The sequence below is a fragment of the Triturus cristatus genome, chromosome 11 (assembly GCF_964204655.1).
Source record: "Triturus cristatus chromosome 11, aTriCri1.1, whole genome shotgun sequence".
NCBI classification, from domain to species: Eukaryota; Metazoa; Chordata; class Amphibia; order Caudata; family Salamandridae; genus Triturus; species Triturus cristatus.
In genome coordinates, this window is record NC_140594.1 from 988,350,303 (window position 1) to 988,372,640 (window position 22,338).

Genomic DNA, 22,338 nt, shown 5'->3' on the forward strand with positions numbered 1-22,338 from the left:
TACGTTCCTGACCACCCCTTGACCCACCTCTCCCAGAGTTAGGCGAGCACTGGCGGGGAGGCCCTTCCAGGAAGGGTCTCGTTCCTAGGATCGTACACGCTAAACTTACACTCTCTGACAGAGGGACACCACACAGTAGTTCTTAGTAAGACAGTATACTTTATCGAAAGGTCAGGGGATCTTTATGATCCGTGATACAGCTGTTGAATCAATGGTTGAATCAATGCCGCAAGCGGCGGCGGTTTCGGGATGGGGGTATTGGGGTAGCGGGACAGTATTTAAGTTCAGTGTCTCTGCGGAGTATCCTTCGCACAGCTCTCAATCCTCGAGCTGGGGGATTTGGGCTCACTCGGCAATCTCCGCCGATCTTTCTGGATAGGAGCGCCGCGAGTCTCTCAGCAGGCACAGGTGGTTTCAGATTCTCAGGAGCCGCGACGGCGTCAGCAGGGCTCAGATGGTTCGGAGTTCGGGGAGCCGCGACAGCGTCAGCAGGGCTCAGATGGTTCAGAGTTCGGGGAGCCGCGACAGCGTCAGCAGGGCTCAGATGGTTCAGAGTTCGGGGAGCCGCGACAGCGTCAGCAGGGCTCAGATGGTTCAGAGTTCGGGGAGCCGCGACAGCGTCAGCAGGGCTCAGGTGGTTCAGAGTTCGGGGAGCCGCGACAGCGTCAGCAGGGCTCAGATGGTTCAGAGTTCGGGGAGCAGCGACAGCGTCAGCAGGGCTCAGATGGTTCAGAGTTCGGGGAGCCGCGGCATCGTCAGCAGGGCTCAGATGGTTCAGAGTTCGGGGAGCCGTGACAGCGTCAGCTGGGTTTAGATGGTTCAGAGTTTGAGGAGCCGCGACAGCGTCAGCAGGGCTCTCGTAGGTCCAGGTCTTCTCTGCCGCCTGTCCCTTCAGCACCCCTTGTTATACTCCCCCTCCTCTTTGAAGTCTGGAGTCCTCGCACAGAGGGGTCTTGGTGCCTGGGGGCGGTGTGTTGGGATTTCCTGCCTCTCGGCCCTTTGATCTGTTCAGGTTGATCTGGGAGGGACTCCAGACGCACAGCATGCGAGGCGCCCGCTCACCGGGGGCCTGGTGGCCGATCGAAACCCTCCTTGGGGAGGAGATCAGAGGTGTGACAGAGACGGCGTCTCCCGGTCTCACTTGGGGGTTTCTCTCTCCCTCGGCCGGGCATGCGTGGTAGTGTCTTGGGTTTTGCTGGGGCCCCGGCCGGCCATCGGGTTTATTGGGCCATGGTGGCCGGAAGTCTGTGTACCGGGGATCAGGTGTGGTTGCAGGGTTGCTTACTGGTCGGGAGGGTCCACGCCACAAGGCCGGTCTCACACCCCTGCACCCTCCTTCTTGCCCATCATAGCCATTGTGGTGCCACTAACCCTCCCGCTTGCCATGCATGGTCTTCTGTGCTGCCATGGCCCCTCCCACCTTCCCTGTGTGGTCAGCTAGCTGCCCCTGACCCCCTCCCACCTTCCCTCCATGGTCTGTGTGTATGCCGCCATAGTCTCATTGTTGCTCTCCATGGTGTGTCTTGTTTCTAGTGCCCATCCTGCCTGACCTCCATGGTCATCTTGCTGCTCCTGTCCTGCCACCTTGCTCCCAGCCCTCTGTTTCCATGTGCAGACCCCCTATTCCCTCCCTCCTGGCTTGTCTGTTCCATTGTAATGCCCCTGATCCGTCCCTCCTGCCCTTTATGGTCTGTTATGCTGCAGCTTTCTCTCCTGTCTGTCCATTATGGTCAGTTAGCTACCATTGCCTCTTTCCCATCTGTTCTCTGTTGTCCATGTGATGGTCCTGTCCCCTCCCTATTGCTTTCTATGGATTGTTGTGCTGCACTCCCGTCCTGCATGTGCTGTGTGGTGCGTTGTGCTGCTGCAAACCCTGATGCCTGCCCTGTAGGGTCAGTTTGGTGCACCTCTCCATGTCCCTCCTGTCCTCTGTTATCCGAGTCGATGTCCCTACCCCAATTCCTCCTGCCTACCATGATTCAATGTACCATACTTGCGAACATCTTGAACTTGGTAAGAGGGAGATTTTGAAAAAAAACTGGGGTATTGATTTTCACCTTTGAGTTATATTGAAAAAGAGGAGATTGTAGACAGGAGACAGATCAAATAAAGCCCATTTGAGCTTAAAAACATTGGACGTTTCCTGGCTGAAACGGGTCTGTTGGCATGTATGGTTGTACTACCACTGCCTCTTCCTTCTGCCCACAATGGTCTATTATATTGCCACAGCATCTCTTGCCAGTCCTGTATTGTTGGTTTGTTGCCCCTGCCCCCCTTTCCACTGCCCTCCATAGTCTGTTGTGCTGCCACTGCCCTTCCTGCCTGCCCAGTGTGGTCAAATTGTTGCCTCTGCACTCTCCTACCTGCCTTCAATTTTCAGAGTCCGTGCCCCTGGCCTCTGACTCCCAACAGTATCCCAATGAACAACTAGATTGATAACATTCTATATTTATTACAAAAGTGTGGGACGCCTGACGTCATCTTGATGTAATCAAAACTGTAATACCTAGAGTATTTCCTTTAGAAATTACATATATGAGAGGGTCTTATTTGCATCAAAATTATGGTTAGTGCTCTAAAAAACTAAAATGAGGACATATTTTCTGAGTTTTCAAATAGCGACAAAGAACTTTTAAATTATTTGTAATCTTTATGTTTTTTTATCCAGTTGGCCACTTGATTAAATATTGCACCTTGGCGAGAGGATGTGGTGTTACTTCCAAAGCTGCAGACTTTGCAACTGGGGAACCAGGTTGGAGTTTCTGCTTCAGCTCAACATTCTGTGATTGTGGTCAAATCACTTAGTCTCCCCATGTCTACAACCAAAATGAATTCGATCTTGTGTGATGTAACCAATGCTCATGTAAAGCATTCCAATACCTGACAAGTCTGCACTATATAAAACTGCAAACACACAAAAAATAAGTGTTTTGCACACTTCTGTCATTGGGCTACATGTGGGCTACATCTGGGTGATATTTGTGCTGCATTTGGGCTCTTTTGTCTCTGGTGGCCATCTTGGGAGATTTATTTGTTATGAAGTTTCCTAATTCCTCAGTAGGAAATGCTTTCAATTTTTTACTTTGATTCCATCAAGAAGGTATTCAGATATGTCACACATTTGCCATAAATTCTGAATGTTAGCACTCTAGTTGCTCATTAGATCACTGTAGTAAAGCTACTGCTCACCACGGAAGTCTGCTGCTGGTATTAAAAGTGCATGTTTCAGTCTGCATATCAGAATTTTTTAATGAAATAGAAGAGGATTTGAGAAGTCACTCAAAATGTGCCCTAATTTTTATTTCTTCAGCACTGATCATAATTTCTATGGCAAAATGAACCTCCTCATTGTGTTCCTTTTTAAATTAAACGTTTTAAGTGTTACCACTTTATTCCAATCAAGATGGCTTCAGTTGTGCCATACTTTTGTCATAAGTAAGACAGTAAGCGCTCTAGTTGTTCTTAAGAACACTCTGGGACATTCTGTCATTAGGCTATACTTGGGCTACATCTGGGTGATATTTGGGCTACATTTGGGCTCTTTTGTCTCTGGTGGCCATCTTGGGAGATTTATTTGTTATGAAGTTTCCTAATTTCCTCATTTACTGCAGTCTCCTCAGTGGGAATACTTTCAGTTTTTTATTTTGTTTCCATCAAGAAGGCATTCAGTTGTGTCACACATTTGCCATAAATTCTGAATGTTAGCACTCTAGTTGCTCATTAGATCACTGTAGTAAAGCTACTGCTCACCAGGGAAGTCTGAATGCTGGTATTCAAAGTGCATGTTTCAGTCTGCATGTCAGAATTTTTTTATGACATAGAAGAGGATTTGAGAAGTCAAAATGTGCCCTAATTTTTCTTTCTGCAGCACTAATCATACTTTCTATGGCAAAATGAACCCCCTCATTTTGTTCCTTTTTAAATTAAATGTTTTAAGAGTTACCACTTTAATCCAACCAAGGTGGCTTCAGGTGTACCATACGTTTGTCATAAGTAGGACTGTTAGCGCTCTAGTTGTTCTTTAGAACACTCTGGGAAGCTGCAGTAGAACACAAAGGAATCAACTGACAGTCTCTGCCCTTGTTGGATGTACATGTTTTACTGAGAATGTCAGACTTCATTCTCACATGACTGAGAAAGATAATGTGAATTTACAGAAAATATGCTCTCAGTTAGCTTATAGATCACCTTCCAAACCTCTGTGGGAAAAGCATGAGAAAATAGTTTTCTCTCAAACATGATTCATGATATCACAGCAGAAGGCTTTTTCACATGGTAAAATCACCTTAGAACACACCACAATTCCTAAAATGAGTATGGTACCATCAACAAATGATTTATAATGTAACTAAAGTCTTAAAACCTTCTATTAACTGCAATGCTTTTTAATGAGGTGCTATCATGTATATTGGTCCCAAGATGGCTGCCAACACTTCTTGGATGAAGTGCTGACAGCCAATCAGATCTCACGATGAGATGTGTGGTTAGGCTCCGCCCAGATATATATGTGATTTTACTTTTGATTTTCTCAGGAACTACTGAACGGATTTACACCATTTAAGCAAAAGGCACATGCCTGACCTGAGGACTACCTCTTTGCCAAATTTCAAGTAATTCTGTTAAGCCGTTCGGGCTGTACCTTCGACTAAAGGTTCTATGGGAAAATGCATGGGGAAAACGCGTTTTGGGACCCCCCTTTTTTCTCAGCCCCCGCTTGACGAATCACCCCAAGACTTTCAGGGTAGGAGCTGAGCGGAGCGCCCCATTAGTTTTGAAAATTTCACGAAGATAAGTCAACCGGCGCCAAAGTTATTCAAAATAGAATTTTCAGATTTCCTATGGGAACTCGGTCCTAACTATAACTATCTACTGGTGACCGCCAGTAGATAAGATATATATATATATATATATATATATATATATATATATATATATATATTCACTTAAAAAACCATAGGTTTCACACATGTTATAGTTAGGTGGACATTTCACTCGTAAAAAACCAATGAAATTCCCCCGTTATAGTTAGTTCAGATAACTATAACTCGCGCGCCCGCAATCCACTGCTCATGACGTCACATATTACATCACTCATGACATGGTCAGTGGCATCACTCATGACATCACTGATGACATCATCCTTGTGATAGTGTGGCGGTCGCGCGAGTTATAGTTATCTGAACTAACTATAACGGGGGAATTTCATTGGTTTTTTACGAGTGAAATGTCCACCTAACTATAACATGTGTGAAACCTATGGTTTTTTAAGTGAATTTGCAAGGTTTTTTAAATGCTAATTCCTAACTATAACGTGTGTGAAACCTATGGTTTTTTAAGTGAATTTGTACGGTTTTTTAAATGCTAAGTTATGTATGTATTATTATATATTTTTTTTTAAGGATTTTCACCGTGCACACAGCGTGCGCGCACCTTGCGATTTAAAAAAAATAAAATGTTTTTTTCACCCTTCGGGGTCCTTCAGGGACCCCCTGACAAAGGCTAGGGGGTCAGGAACTCTCCACCCTGCCCCCTTTTCACGTTCGCCACCTCTCTTTTTCACTGTTGCACCCAAAACAAACAAAATGGCGTATGACACTTCCTGATTTCGACCAATTTGAACGTTGACTGACATGTAACCACCAATCAGAATTACGCTCGCGCACGTTAGGGTGGGCACACCGTGCGCGCACAGTGCGCGCCTATAGATATTTATGTACTTTTAACTGCAATTTTCTCAGGAAATACTGAACAGACTGACGCCATATATGCAAAAGGCACATGCCTGACCTGAGGACTACCTCTTTGCCAAATTTCAAGTAATTCTGTTCAGCCGTTCGGGCTGTACCTTCGACTAAAGGTCCTATGGGAAAATGCATGGGGAAAACATGTTTTGGGATCCCCCTTTTTTTCTCAGCCCCCGCTTGACAAATCACCTCGAGACTTTCAGGGTAGGAGCTGAGCGGAGCGCCCCATTAGTTTTGAAAATTTCGCGAGGATTCGTCAACCGGCGCCAAAGTTATTCAAAATAGAATTTTCAGATTTCCTATGGAAACACGGTCCTAACTATAACTATCTACTGGCGACCGCCAGTAGATAATATATATTCACTGAAAAAACCATAGGTTTCAGGGGCGTTATACTTAGCTGGACTTTTCACTCGTACAAAACCATTGAAATTCCCCCGTTACAGTTAGTTCAACTAACTATAACTCGCACGCCCGCAATGCACTGCTGATGACGTCACATATTACATCACTCATGACATGGTCAGTGACATCACTCATGACATCACTGATGACATCTCAAATGACATCACTGATGACATCAATGTGTATATTTCTGAAAATTACATATGTTTTATATATGTATATCTCAAGGTCGATGGAAGAATAAATGGGTATGAAAGTGTCTAAATGGATGATTTGTTTTTGAAAAATTGATTGTATAACTGACTGATTAAGTGTATCTTAGTGAATACATGGCTTAGTGAGTAATGTTTAAATATGTAAGTATCAGTCTCTCACTTTGTGTATAAGTGGCTGCATGGGTTGGTGAGTAGCTACATGAGTGTCTATATAGGTTATTAGTTGGTTTTTTAAGTATCACAATGAGTGTCTGAGTGTCTGTATGGTTCGGTGGGGTTTATTACGTAGTGCATAGGTGCATGAATGAGTGACTCACTGTTTGTCTGTGTTGAAGACAGCATGTGTGCAGGACTGTATGGGTGGATGAGTGTGTGCATGGGTGTGTTAGTGAGTGAATGACTGTCTCAATAGTGTCTTTATGAGTAACTATATGTTTTAAACTAGTATATGTGACTACTGGTGTATATAAGTGAGTATATGTGAGAGTGAAAGATTGGAAGAGTTCCTGTATGAATAAGTATGTGTTTCTATAAGCGATTGTTTAAAAGACAAAGTATGTGTAAGTTTCTGTAGAATTAAGTGTGGTGGTGTGTGTATAACTGTATATGCAAGTAAATGGATGTTTGATTCTTTATTAGTATGAGTGACTATGTGTGTGAGTAACTCTATGGATGAGTGGTGTTGTGTAACAGGATGTATAGGTGTATGAGTACATATGATGAGTGAGTACATGTATGAGTGACTGTATAGGACTGTTGGTGAATGACTGGATGTGTATGTGGATCTTAGAATTACTGAATAGGTTGTTGTAACTGGTATTGGTATGTCCATTGTTTTGAAAATGTTAGTTTCTATTTTTGAATGTGTGTATCAAAGGTTATATTAGGGGGAGAGGAGGTCTGCCACTCTATCACAAGGATGATGTCATCAGTGATGTCATCAGTGATGTCTTTTGAGATGTCATCAGTGATGTCATGAGTGATGTCACTGACCATATCATGAGTGATGTAATATGTGATGTCATCAGCAGTGCATTCCGGGCGCGTGAGATATAGGGCCATATGTAGGAAGCCAAATACCGGTCGGTAACGGCCGATTTCCGGTAAATATCCCGTTACCGACCGGTATTTAGGCATTTGCTATGTAGGGGGCATATTTCAGGATTCGGTAATTTACAGAATCGGTAAAATTACCGATTCGGTAAATACCGAATCCTGAAATGAGATGTAGGAAACACTCAAATGAGTGATGTGTAGGAATTAGAATTCAGTATTTACCACCAAATATAGGTTGGTGATAAATACCGAATCCCTAACAAAACGTGAAATTTTGCTGATGTCAAAGTGCCATGTGGCAGACATACATGCCCTTAGGGCATGTATGTGCGCCACATGTGCATACATGGACGAATCAGGGACGCAACAGGGTGTCAATGTGACACCCTGCCACCCATGATATTGCCTCCCCCATTACCGATTCGGTGTTTACCGATTCGGTAATGGTAACTGGCTTACCATTCATTCCTATGGGCCTCCTGGCCATAGGACTCAATGGGGAGGTATGCCTCATTACCGAATCGGTAAATACCGATTCTAAATTACCGACCCTTTCCGAATCGGTAAATATTACCGATTGATTACCTACATCACATTTACCGATTCATAAATACCGAATCGGTAAAATTCGGTATTTATGAGTCGGTAAATGTGACCCTACCTACATATGGCCCATTGTTAGCTGAACTAACTATAACGGGGGAATTTCAATGGTTTTGAACGAGTGAAAAGTCCAGCTAACTATAACGCCCCTGAACCCTATGTTTTTTTCAGTGAATTTCTAAGGTTTATTAAATGCTAATTCCTAACTATAACATGCCTGAAACCTATGGTTTTTTCAGTGAATTTCAAAGGTTTTTTAAATGCTAATTTCTAACTATGCCTACAGAGATAGGACATGTGAAGACGGAAGAAAAAACTCACAGAAAGAAAACGCAGAAAGAAGCAACAGAAGTCCTCAAAGACGAAGAAAAGTGCAGGAAGAAGGATAACGTGCAGAAAGAACAAACAGAAGAGCAGAAAGAAGCCTTATTGCAAATTCATCCTGTACCCTCAACTTTTTCAGACGGATACTGGTGGTAACTGAGTCTGACTAACCAGTCCTAGAGCCAGTGCTATGTTAAAAGACACTCAGAATACAGTGAAAACACCTACATACACTAGGGAACACTATGCGTTGGGGTCCCCCTGTGATTAGCATGACCTCCTCTGGAAGCCCCTAGTGTATAATAGGGCAGGGGATTAAAACTACCTCTTAAAACGCGCCACAGGGCGTGTTTGCACACGTCACCTCAGGCCCCGTCCCCTCCCTTCCCCACTGTGTAAACACGCCCTGTGGGCGTTTTAAGATGGGAGATTAAGTCCCCTTGAATCCTGAGGGTCCCTAGGGTCCAACTAGACCACTAGGTACCTCCAGTAAGCGCCACAGAGCTGCTTGCAGAGAGATGTAAAAAGGGGCACAGCTTAGACCACCTCTCTCCAACGCAGCGCAGTGGCGCTTACTGGAAGCACCTGGTGGGCTAGTTGGCCCCCTGGGTCCCTCAGGATTGAAGGGAAATTATTTCCCCAACTTAAAACGCGCCACAGGGTGTGTTTGCACACGTTAACTCAGGCCCTGTCCCCTCCCTTCACCACTGTGTAAACACGTCCTGTGGCCGTTTTTAGTTGGGAGATTAAGTTCATTTGAATCCTGAGGGTCCCTAGGGTCCAACTAGACCACTAGGTACCTCCAGTAAGCGCCACAGAGCTGCTTGCAGAGAGATGTAAAAAGGGGCACGGCTTAGACCACCTCTCTCCAACGCAGCGCAGTGGCGCTTACTGGAAGCACCTGGTGGGCTAGTTGGCCCCCCTGGGTCCCTCAGGATTGAAGGGAAATTATTTCCCCAACTTAAAACGCGCCACAGGGTGTGTTTGCACACGTTAACTCAGGCCCTGTCCCCTCCCTTCACCACTGTGTAAACACGTCCTGTGGCCGTTTTTAGTTGGGAGATTAAGTTCATTTGAATCCTGAGAGTCCCTAGGGTCCAACTAGCCCACTAGGTACCTCCAGTAAGCGCCACAGAGCTGCATTGCAGAGAGGCATAAAAAGTGGCACGTCCTGGACCACCTCTCTGCAACGCAGCTCAGTGGCACTTACTGGAAGCACCTGGTGGGCTAGTTAGCCCCCAGGGGCCCTCAGGATTGAAGGGGAATTATTTCCCCAACTTAAAACGCGCCATAGGGCGTGTTTGCACACATCACCTCAGGCCCCGTCCCCTCCCTTCCCCACTGTGTAAACACGCCCTGTGGCCGTTTTAAGTTGGGAGATTAAGTCCCCTTGAATCCTGAGGGTCCCTAGGGGCAAAATAGCCCACTAAGTATGTCCAGTAAGCAACATTGCAGAGAGGTGTAAAAAGGGGCACGGCCTGCACCACCTCTCTGCAACGCAGAGCAGTGGTGCTTACTGGAAGCACCTGGTGGGCTAGTTAGCCCCCAGGGTCCCTCAGGATTGAAAGGGTATTATTTCCCCAACCTAAAACGAGCCACAGGGCGTGTTTGCACATGTCACCTCAGGCCCCGTCCCCTCCCTTCACCACTGTGTAAACGCGCCCTGTGGCCGTTCTAAGGTGAGAGATTAAGTCCCCTTGAATACTAAGGGTCCCTAGGGTCAAACTAGCCCACTAGGTACCTCCAGTAAGTGCCACAGAGCTGCATTGCATAGAGGTGTAAAAAGGGGCGTGGCCTCAGAACACCTGTCTGCAACGCAGCTACCTGGCGCATACTGGAGATACCTGTTGGGCTAGTTGGCCCTTAGGGACCCTCAGTATTGAAGGGGAATTAATTTCCCAACTTACAACTGGACAGGGGGCGAGTTTGCAGAGTGCTTTAAGAAGGAGGGCTGTGTGGCCCCCTTTCTTTTTCTAATTTATTGGCCCTGGGGACCCCATCCCCCAGGGTCTGCACCCTAATTTTTTTGTTGGAAAAAATTAATTTGGAAGGGGGCCGCGTGGCCCCCCCTCCAAAGGCCTTAATCGGGCCTTAATCGGCCCTGGAGACCCCAACCCCTGGGTCATGGCTTTTTTTTTTTTTTTTTTTTCATTCTTTAGGAGGGGGGCTGTGTTGCCCTTCTCCTCAGGCCACTTATGGCCCCGGGGACCCCATCCCCCGGGACCGGCCTTTGTTTTTTATTATTTTAAAAAAATATATATTTATAGAAACACCTAGGACATGCAGGACAAACCGTATGTACCTATCACCATGACGATTTGCGTGATATTCATTAAAAGACGACTATGCATACAATGAATCCACGTGGAATGTATTTACACCGCTAGCGAAGCTCTGACGTGTCTGACGCCCTACCATGCCTAATCCCGGCGCCCCCATTGGTGGGTACTCTCCAAGTAGACACCCTTGTCGTTTATTTAAACAAACATGAGTAGCTATTGAGGGGCACATTTAATACACACGCACACCAAGCCATTCAAAGGGGATTCGACAAAAATTCGACCAAACTATGCAAGAAACCCCCCTCACGGTTAATAAAACACACATCCACCGCCGGATGTTTAATTCTTTTTATTTTACTCTCTGGAAAGGAGACGAACCTCACTAAAGAGTCACAGCGTGCTCCTGGCTGCGCCCAATGCTGTGTTACACCCAATAGTGCCCGCCCAGTGCCACACACCTCTGTGTTGTATTCCACCAGCTATTGCGTATGCTATGACACTCTCTAGCCCATGTGCACTGTAGCACCACCCCGTGAATATGTCATGCCACACTTGCCTTTGCACGGGTTATTTTTCCCCATCTAACGTGCCTTCCTCGATGCATATGTTATAACGCACAGCGCTATGCCATGCATATTACAATCTGGGATCCATATCTTTGTCACAGTGCATATGCAACGTTACACTCCCCAGCACATATTTTATATTACTACTTTAGAGACTAGTTAGGTTACACAACACTGCCCTGTGCATATTACACTCCAAGGCGCATATCGCATAGCACGCGCTAGTGCCTGTGGTATCTCGCGCTCTCCAATGAATCTGTCATTGCGCATAATGTATTGCATATTATATTTCACGCCCCGGTTCATCTTATATCACACTTTTTGGTGCATAGTTTACACCATATACTATATCTAGTTTTCATTTTCAATCGTGCTCTCAGGACTATGTTCTATATAACACTGCGTTCGCCTACACTTTTCACGGGCATTACATTTTGCGATGGGGGGGTGGAGGGTCAGGGGGTGTTTCTGCCAAGTGAGCCCGGAGTCACAGTCACAAATGTCCTCTTCTTCCTGAATAAAAGTGAGATTATGCTGCATACTTGTTCATATTTTAAGTAGTTCGCACAGACACACATTTTAAAAACAATAAAGTTCCTAATACCTATCTTCTCTGAACAGTTAGCTTGCTGCCCCATCCACCTCCTCCCTATCCTCTGTTGTCTGAATCTATGGACTAGCCTCCTCCCTCCTGCCATGCATGGTCTGATGTGCTGCCACTGTCCTCCATTTAGCATGATGTACCAGTCCACTCCTCCTGCCCTCCATTGCCCAATTCTATGGCCCATCATTGACCTCCTGCTTAGCCTCTGTGCTTAGCCTGCTGCCCCTATTCTCCTTCCCCCTGCCCTCCGATGTATTTGTGCATGCCCCAGCTCCATCCTTATTGCCCACCATGTTCCATGGACCTGCCACTCCTATCTACTCGGAGTGTTCTGTTGAGCTGCCACTCCCCTCCCACCTACCTAGCATTGTCAGATGACTGTAACCTGTCCCTGCCACCTCCACCCTGCCTGTCCACATGCCATGCCCCTATCCCCTTCCTCCTGTCCTCCATGGTCCATTTTACTGCCACACCCTTCTGCCCTCCCTGGTCTGTTGTGCTGCAACTGCTCCTCCTACCTGCCCCACTTGGTCTGTTGTGAGGCCCCTTCCCCTGAACTCTCTTGTCTGTGCCCAGGTCCTGACCCTCCCTTCTATCCTCAATGGTTCTTTGTGCATGCCCCTGCACCCTCCTTCTTGCCTATCATAGCCATTGTGCTGCCACTAACCCTCCCGCTTGCCATGCATAGTCTTCTGTGCTGCCATGGCCCCTCCCACCTTCCCTGTGTGGTCAGCTAGCTGCCCCTGACCCCTCCCACCTTCACTCCATGGTATGTGTGTATGCCATCATAGTCTCACTGTTGCTCTCCATGGTGTGTCTTGTTTCTAGTGCCCATCCTGCCTGACCTCTATGGTCATCTTGCTGCTCCTGCCCTGCTCCCTTGCCCCCAGCCCTCTGTTTCCATGTGCAGACCCCTATTCCCTCCCTCCTGGCTTGTCTGTTCCATTGTAATGCCCCTGATCCGTCCCTCCTGCCCTTTATGGTCTGTTATGCAGCAGCTTTCTCTCCTGTCTGTCCATTATGGTCAGCTAGCTACCATTGTCTCTTTCCCCTCTGTTCTCTGTTGTCCATGTGCATGGTCCTGTCCCCTCCCTATTGTTTTCTATAGATTGTTGTGCTGCACTCCCGTCCCGCATGCCCTGTGTGGTGTATTGTGCTGCTGCAAACCCTGATGCCTGCCCTGTAGGGTCAGTTTGGTGCACCTCTCCATGTCCCTCCTGTCCTCTGTTATCCGAGTCCATGTCCCTACCCCAATTCCTCCTACCTACCATGATCCAATGTACCATACTTGCGAACATCTTGAACTTGGTAAGAGGGAGATTTTGAAAAAAAGCGGGGGTATTGATTTTCCCCTTTGAGTTACATTGAAAAAGAGGCGATTGTAGACAGAAGACAGATCAAATAAAGCCCATTTGAGCTTAAAAACATTGGACGTTTCCTGACTGAAACGGGTCTGTTGGCATGTATGGTTGTACTACCACTGCCTCTTCCTTCTGCCCACAATGGTCTATTATATTGCCACAGCCTCTCTTGCCAGTCCTGTATTGTTGGTTTGTTGCCCCTGCCCCCCTTTCCACTGCCCTCCATAGTCTGTTGTGCTGCCACTGCCCTTCCTGCCTGCCCGGTGTGGTCAAATTGTTGCCTCTGCACTCTCCTACCTGCCTTCAATTTTCAGAGTCCGTGCCCCTGGCCTCTGCCTCTCAACGGTATCCCAATGAACAACTAGATTGCTAACATTCTATATTTATTACAAAAGTGTGGAAAGCCTGACGTCATCTTGATGTAATCAAAACTGTAATACCTAGACCATTCCCTTTAGAAATTACATATATGAGAGGGTCTTATTTGCATCAAAATTATGGTTAGTGCTCTAGAAAAATTAAAATGAGGACATATTTTCTGAGTTTTCAAATAGCGACAAATAACTTTTAAATTATTTGTAATCTTTATGTTTTTTTATCTAGTTGACCACTTGATTAAATGTTGCACTTAGGGGAGAGGATGTGGTGTTACTTCCAGAGCTGCAGACTTTGTAACTGGGGAACCAGGTTGGAGTTTCTGCTTCAGCTCAACATTCTGTGATTCTGGTCAAATCACTTATTCTCCCCATGTCTACAACTAAAATGAATTTGATCTTGTGTGATGTAACCAATGCTCATGTAAAGCACTCCAATACCTGACAAGTCTGCACTATATAAAACTGCAAATACTCAAAAAATAAGTGTTTTGCACACTTCTGTCATTGGGCTACATGTGGGCTACATCTGGGTGATATTTGTGCTGCATTTGGGCTCTTTTGTATCTGGTGGCCATCTTGGGAGATTTATTTGTTATGAAGTTTCCTAATTACCTCAGTAGGAAATGCTTTCAATTTTTTACTTTGATTCCATCAAGAAGGTATTCAGATATGTCACACATTTGCCATAAATTCTGAATGTTAGCACTCTAGTTGCTCATTAGATCACTGTAGTAAAGCTACTGCTCACCACGTAAGTCTGCTGCTGGTATTAAAAGTGCACATTTCAGTCTGCATATCAGAATTTTTTAATGAAATAGAAGAGGATTTGAGAAGTCACTCAAAATGTGCCCTAATTTTTATTTCTTCAGCACTAATCATAATTTCTATGGCAAAATGAACCCCCTCGTGGTGTTCCTTTTTAAATTAAATGTTTTAAGTGTTACCAGTTTATTCCAATCAAGATGGCTTCAGGTGTGCCATACTTTTGTCATAAGTAAGACAGTAAGCGCTCTAGTTGTTCTTAAGAACACTCTGGGACATTCTATCATTGGGCTATACTTGGGCTACATCTGGGTGATATTTGGCCTACATTTCGGCTCTATTGTCTCTGATGGCCATCTTGGGAGATTTATTTGTTATGAAGTTTCCTAATTTCCTCATTCACTGCAGTCTCCTCAGTAGGAAATACTTTCAGTTTTTTACTTTGGTCCATCAAGAAGGCATTCAGATGTGTCACACATTTGCCATAAATTCTGAATGTTAGCACTCTAGTTGCTCATTAGATCACTGTAGTAAAGCTACTGCTCGCCAGGGAAGTCTGCTGCTGGTATTCAAAGTGCATGTATCAGTCTGCATGTCAGAATTTTTTTATGAAATAGAAGAGGATTTGAGAAGTCAAAATGTCCCCTAATTTTTCTTTCTGCAGCACTAATCATAATTTCTGTGGCAAAATGAACCCCCTCATTTTGTTCCTTTGTAAATTAAATGTTTTAAGTGTTACCACTTTATTCCAATCAAGATGGCTTCAGGTGTGCCATACTTTTGTCATAAGTAAGACTGTTAGCGCTCTAGTTGTTCGTTAGAACACTCTGGGACATTCTGTCATTGGGCTATACTTGGGCTACATCTGGGTGATATTTGTGCTACATTTGGGCTCTTTTGTCTCTGGTGGCCATTTTGGGAGACTTATTTGTTATGAAGTTTCCTAATTTCCTCATTTACTACAGTCTCCTCAGTAGGAAATACTTTCAGTTTTTTACTTTGATTCCATCAAGAAGGCATTCAGATGTGTCACACATTTGCCATAAATTCAGAATGTTAGCACTCTAGTTGCTTATTAGATCACTGTAGTAAAGCTACTGCTCACCAGGGAAGTCTGCTGCTGGTATTGAAAGTGCATGTTTCAGTCTGCATGTCAGACTTTTTTAATGAAATAGAAGAGGATTTGAGAAGTCACTCAAAATGTGCCCTCATTTTTCATTTTTCAGCACTAATCATAATTTCTATGACAAAATGGACCCCCTCATTGTGTTCCTTTTAAATTAAACTACTCACTCTCTACTACTCACTCGCTACTACTCTCTACTACTCACTCTCTACTACTCTCTACTACTCTCTAATACTACGTCTTTCTACTACTCACTCTCTACTACTACTCTCTACTACTCACTCTACTACTCTCTACTACTCTCTACCACTCACTCTCTACTACTCTACTACTCACTCTCTACTACTCTCTACTACTCTCTCTCTACTACTCCCTCTCTACTACTCAATCTACTACTCACTCTCTACTACTCTCTCTCTACTATTCACTCTCTACTATTCACTCTCTACTACTCACTCTCTACTACTCGCTCTCTACTACTCTCTACTACTCACTCTCCACCACTCACTCTCTACTATTCTCTCTCTACTACTCTCTACTACTCACTCTCTACTACTCACTCTCTACTACTCTCTCTACTACTCACTCTCTACTACTCTCTCTACGATTCACTCTCTACTACTCTACTACTCTCTGCTACTCTCTCTACTACTCACGCTCTACTACTCTCTACTACTCACTCTACTACTCTCTACCAGCCACTATCTACTACTCTACTACTCACTCTCTACTACTCTCTACTACTCTCTCTACTACTCACTCTCTACTACTCACTATACTACTCTCTACTACTCACTCTCTAATACTCTCTCTCTACTAATCTCTCTCTCTACTACTCACTCTCTACTACTCTCTACTACTCACTCTCAGTCTGCTGCTGGTATTCAAAGTGCATGTTTCAGTCTGCATGTCAGAATTTTTTTATGAAATCGAGGAGGAGGATTTGAGAAGTCACTCAAAATGTGCCCTAATTTTTCCTTCTGCAGCACTAATCATACTTTCTATGGCAAAATGAACCCTCTCATGCTGTTCCTTTTTAAATGAGATGTTTTAAGAGTTACCACTTTATTCCAATCAAGATGGCTTCAGGTGTGCAGTACGTTTGTCATAAGTAGGACTGTTAGCGCTCTAGTTGTCCTTTAGAACACTCTGGGAAGCTGCAGTAGAACACAAAGGAATCAACTGACAGTCTCTGCCCTTGTTGGATGTACATGTTTTACTGAGAATGTCAGACTTCATTCTCACATGACTGAGAAAGATAATGTGAATTTACAGAAAATATGCTCTCAGTTTAGCTTATAGATCACCTTCCAAACCTCTGTGGGAAAAGCATGAGAAAATAGATTTCTCTCAAACATGATTCATGATATCACAGCAGAAGGCTTTTTCACATGGTAAAATCACCTTAGAACACACCACAATTCCTAAAATGAGTATGGTACCATCAACAAATGATTTCTAATGTAACTAAAGTCTTAAAACATTCTATTAACTGCAATGCTTTTTAATGAGGTGCTATCATGTATATTGGTCCCAAGATAGCTGCCAACACTTCTTGGATGAAGTACTGACAGCCAATCAGATCTCACGATGAGATGTGTGGTTAGACTCCGCCAGATATATCTATCTTTTTAACTCTAATTTTCTCAGGAACTACTGAACGGATTTACACCATTTAAGCAAAAGGCACAAGTCTGAACTGAGGACTACCTCTTTGCCAAATTTGGTGTAATTCCGTTCAGCAGTTCGGGCTGTAGCTGCGTCAACAGGTCCTATGGGAAAATGCATGGGGAAACGTGTTTTGGGACTCCCCTTTTTTCTCGGCCCCCGCTTGACAAATCACCGTGAAATTTTCAGGATAGGAGCGGACCGGAGCTGGGAAAAAGTTTGGAAAATTTCGCGAAGATTCGTTAATCGGCGCCAACGTTATTCCAAATAGAATGTTGCGGATTTCCCAAGGAAAATAGGTCCTAACTATAACTACCTACTGGCGACTGCCAGTAGGTAATATATATATATACTTATGTGTTTGTAGTCAAAACATTTAAATTTGTGATTATGCATATTTCCACTGGCGCTGAAGATCACACATACATAACTGTAGCCTCCAGAACAAACTCAGAGACCTCTTCATATTTGGCAAATATTCACTTGAGGTAATTTAGATGCTGGGCCTTCTAAAGTCCTTCTTTCTCCCACATGAGGCAAGCTAGCAATAACGTTAACAGAAAAGAGCATGTACTCCTGCCTCTTACTCTGCTGGCTCGCCAGGCTGGAGAAACAGAATTATTTTAGAAGAGGCTCAACACCTCAATGACTGAAGATAATGAATGAATAAAACATAGAGATCACACAGCCCCACAAAGCTTACTCCACAGGCTAAAGTGCTTCAAAGAGGCAGACAATGTGTAGCATGACTTCAGAGACCTATGTTTTGTCTGCAATGTTTTATGCATGGTTTATACTGCAAAATCTGGGGCTTATATTGTCCCTTGCATCCCCTTCCTCTAAATCCCATTATCTGCTCCGCTTTTGTCTGACAATTATTTGACATAAACTCCTGCAGCCCAATTTAGCTCTTAAAAAAAATTGTAATACCTAACTCTATTCATTTTCTCAAGGGGTGCGAAGAGTTCAATGAATACTTCAGCTGACTTATTTGTTTTCAAAAAGTTTCAACTGCAGAGTTATTGGCTGGAGTCAATCTACAAATATTGACAGAAATTTTATTGGTTCAATTTTTAGGATCGCCTTTGGAGAAAGAATCGTTCAAAAAACCCTGGAAGTGACTGTATGGGCACTGACCTTAACAGAAACTTTGATGTAGCATGGGGCTGTAAGTAGTTCTAGACACATAAAACAAATGCAATGACAATCTAAATAACTTAAAGAATTAGAAACGTGTTTTATCTTATAGAAACTACATTTCCAGTATTTTTGGTTTCATCACTGTTACCAACACTGTTACCAGTGATAACGATGTGTGGCCAATGTGGTGAGCAAAACCTGTGGAAAGTCATTTTGAAAGAGTACCAGTTATTTACTTTTTGTACATAGGAAAATAATTTCATGAATTTACTCTCAATCAATCAATCAATCAATCAAGGGTTTATATAGCGCCCCATCTCACCCGTGAGGGTCTCAAGGTGCTGAGGGGGGAGGGACACTGCTGGTCTATCTGGGGGCAAGGGTTCAGTCGAAGAGCCAGGTCTTGAGATCCTTCCTGAATTGGGTTAGCAACATGGATTGCCTGAGGTGGAGAGGCAGGGTGTTCTTGTGTTGGCAGTGAGGTGGGAGAAGGATCTTCTTCTGGCTCTGGTCTTGTGGATCCGTGAGACAGTGGCCAGGGTCAGCTGGGCAGAGCAAAGGTGTCTGGTGGGTACGTGGAATGAAAGGCCTTGGTTCAGATATGCTGGTCCTGTATCGTGGAGAGCTTTGTATGCATGTGTGAGGAGCTTGAAGGTGGTTCTTTTGTTGACTGGGAGCCAGTGGAGTTCTTCAAAGGTGTTCGTGGATGTGGCTGTGGTGGGGAATGTTGAGGACCAGTCTGGCTGTGGCATTTTGAACATTCTGTAGTTTCCTGAAGACTTTCTGGATGACGCCAGCATAGAGTGAGTTGCCGTTGTTGAGTCTGCTCGTGATGAGTGTGAGGGTGACCATCTTCCTGGATTCTGTGGAAATCCATCTGAATGTCTTTCGAAGAAAAGAGAACATGTGGAAGTATGATAAGGATACATCGTTGATCTGGCGGTTCATTGTGAGCAAGGAGCCCAGTATGATGCTAAGGTTACGTGGGTGGTCCGTGGAGGTTCCCAATGCCGTGGGCCACCAGGAGTCATCCCAAGCTGAGGGGGTGGGTCCCAAGATGATTGCTTCAGTCTTGTCCAAGTTGATTTTGAGGCAACTATCCGTTGGGTGTCATCGACATAGGAAACAATGTTGAGTCTATGGTTCCTTACACTAGCATTGAGGGGGGCCATGGAGACGTTGAAGATGATGGGGTTCAGAGAGGAACCCTTGGGCACTCCGCAGCTAATCTCTGTGGGTTCTGAGATGAATGGAGATAATTGACTCACTGTGTTTGGCCAGTAAGGAAGGTGTGGACCCAGTCCAGGACCTTGTTGCTGATACCAGCATCATGGAATCTCGTGATTAGGGTGTGGTGGGAGACGGTATCGAAGGCGGCCGAGAGGTCCAGCAGGATGAGGGCTGTGGTTTCACCTTGGTCAAGGAGGGAACGGATGTCGTCAATGGCACTGAGGAGTGTAGTCTTGGAGCTGTGGTTGCTTCAGAATCCAGATTGAGAGATGTCCAGGATGTGGTTCACTTCGATGAGGATGACTCTAACGTAGACATGCAGATTAGAGGCAGACATGTGAGAGATCTGAGCTTTGGGCTGGGGGATAGCCAGCAAAATGAGCCAGAACTACACCAAAAGAGTACTGTGTGAGCAAGTGATGCAAGCAATCGGAGCACTAAGGGGAGGGAGTGGTTGACATCTTTTTGAATCAATTTTTTACATTTCTCAATTCTTTTTTATGTCTTTTTCGATCGATGTACCCATCCTTCATTCTACACATCTGTCCTTCTACTGTGTAAACTAAGACTTTGGCTTAGCTCTACAAGGTTTGCTTTCATATCCACGATTGTGTGTGAAAACTGTTGTTGTAGCCCCACACAACTCCACTCAATACAACAGTACAACGGATAACAAATCCTAAGGTAACCCTCCACTAAATGTACTTGATGGACAACCCATCCAGGCAATAGCAAATCATAAAAATCACATGAAAGCCAGTGCCTGAAATGCACTGACTGAACGCCTGTTCTTTCTCTGTACTGCTACTTGTATGTACTTTCTTTTAGGTATTGGCAACACGGGGTCTTTCAGACAACTAAAGCTGCCTCTAGCAAGGTCTAAAAAGAGAATAGAAGAATGACATCTCCAATTGTCATATGTTTAATGTTTCAATGATTTGTAAGCATGAGAAACTGTTTTCTATTTCTCTCTGCGAAAGAATGCTCTTGGTTCATAATGATTGCAAAATCTATTATGTATGGGTGAACGTATAAGTGCTACTAGAATACTTAGCTGAACCAGCAACAGTTTGGGTGGAACTGTCAAAGTGTGTACCTGGACTGCATCAACACCCTTAAAAAGTCAAGGCTCATTTGTAGTGACCATGAAACACAAGAAACGAAGGTGCATGCACCCATCCATCAGCTTCAGTGCCTAACTACACAGTTTCAGCGCAGCTGCTGATATGGGACTGATTTCCCTAAACAGCAACATGAATGCTAACCATGTAATAGTAAGTCAGTTTCCTACATTGTTTAATGGGTTGGAGAAGATTAGCATCATAAAAGTAAAGCTCCATAATTATGAGGACATCTGTCTTGTTGCTCAAAGGCATAAATAAATTGCTTTTCATTTACAAGATGCTGTTAAAAAAGAATTTGAATCATTACTTAAGCATGATATCATTGAGCATTCTACTGATCCAACACCATCGGTTTCTCCCATTGTGGTGGTGCCCAAAAACAACAGTGAAGTAGCGGTATGCATATGTGTTTACATGCATCAGGTAAACAAGGCAATTGAACGAGAAGGACATCCAGGTCCACACATTGCTGATATGATAATGCAAGTAAATGGTTCAAAGGTTTTGCCTTGCCTTGAATTCACTAAAGGTTATCATCAGTTGGAACTTGAAGAAAACTGCAGGTACATTACCTTTTCTACACACGTTGGTCTGTTTCAATACAAAATACACATTTTTGGTGAGTCATCAGCTGCAGAACTTTTTCAAGACATCATTGGACGTATCACACATCCTGTCATGAATACATTCAATTATAGTGATGACATATTGGTTTTCGGATCTACTCAAAAGGAGCACGATAATGTTCTCACACAAGTATGTTGTTTACAGGTTGATGCATGTTTGAATTTGAATGCAGATAAATGAGTTCTAAGTGGCAAAGCCATAATTCTTTGGTCATATCTTTTCCAATGGGGTATGACACCTGATCCTGATAAAGTACTGCTAAAGTACAAGATGATCAGCCACAAAATGTTTCAATGGGGCATTCATTTCTTGGAATGGCCAGCTACTGTTCTAGAAATATACAAGACTTTGCCACTGTAGGAAATTCTGATCTGCTTCTTATGGTTACCCCACTTTTTGCTAAACGTGATACTGTTTTTGACTAGTCTGACTGAGATCCTGCTAATCAGGACCCCAGTCTATCTGCTTTCTCCCTAAACTGTTATGTTATGTACCTAGGTACACTCCAGATTGGATACTGGGGTGCCCTTGTCAGTCCCTAGTATATGGTACCCAGGGCATAGGTACCACAGAGGCCTCCCATGGGCTGAAACATGTATTATGCCACCCACGAGAGGCCATGCAAAATGGAACTACAGGCCTGCCATTGCAACCAGTGTAAGTTGGTGCATGCACCACTTACTAAAGATAAAGGTTTACTATATCTAAGGGTCACTGCACTTAAAACCTATAAGTCACCCCTCTAGCAGGCCTTTACAATCCTGAGGGCAGGGTGCTTGTTTCTAAGTGAGAGGGTGCCACTGCATGAGCAGGACACACCTGCAGCCTACGGAGTCCATTTTCCCGGGTTGTCAGTGAGGCATCCATTTAGGACATAGAGAGTGGCATTATGAGACCGCGTTATGACCAACTCTAAAATGGCTGAAACAAACCCTATTGTGTTCGGTGTTAAACATGTTGGAATCATACCCCCACACTGGTAACCGCTGTGGGTGATATGATTCCACCCCTCAGAAGCGAGCTTCATTGGGTTCCTGGTGTTCCCGGTACCATCCGACCGTCTGGACACTCTAGACCTCGCTGGGCTTCGTTTGGGCCCAATTTCGTCTCCCTCTCAGTCTGAA

At 44.5% G+C, this 22,338-nt stretch overlaps 1 protein-coding gene across 1 annotated transcript in view; it reads left to right on the forward strand.

The window, feature by feature from the left end:
- Positions 1-22,338, forward strand: part of LOC146785787 (mast cell carboxypeptidase A-like) — a 330,342-nt gene that overhangs the window by 161,029 nt on the left and 146,975 nt on the right. Inside the window, exon 8 of the mRNA XM_085635046.1 lies at positions 18,171-18,261. Within this exon, the coding sequence (XP_085491172.1) occupies positions 18,171-18,261 (91 nt within the window). The remainder of the gene's footprint in view (positions 1-18,170; positions 18,262-22,338) is intronic.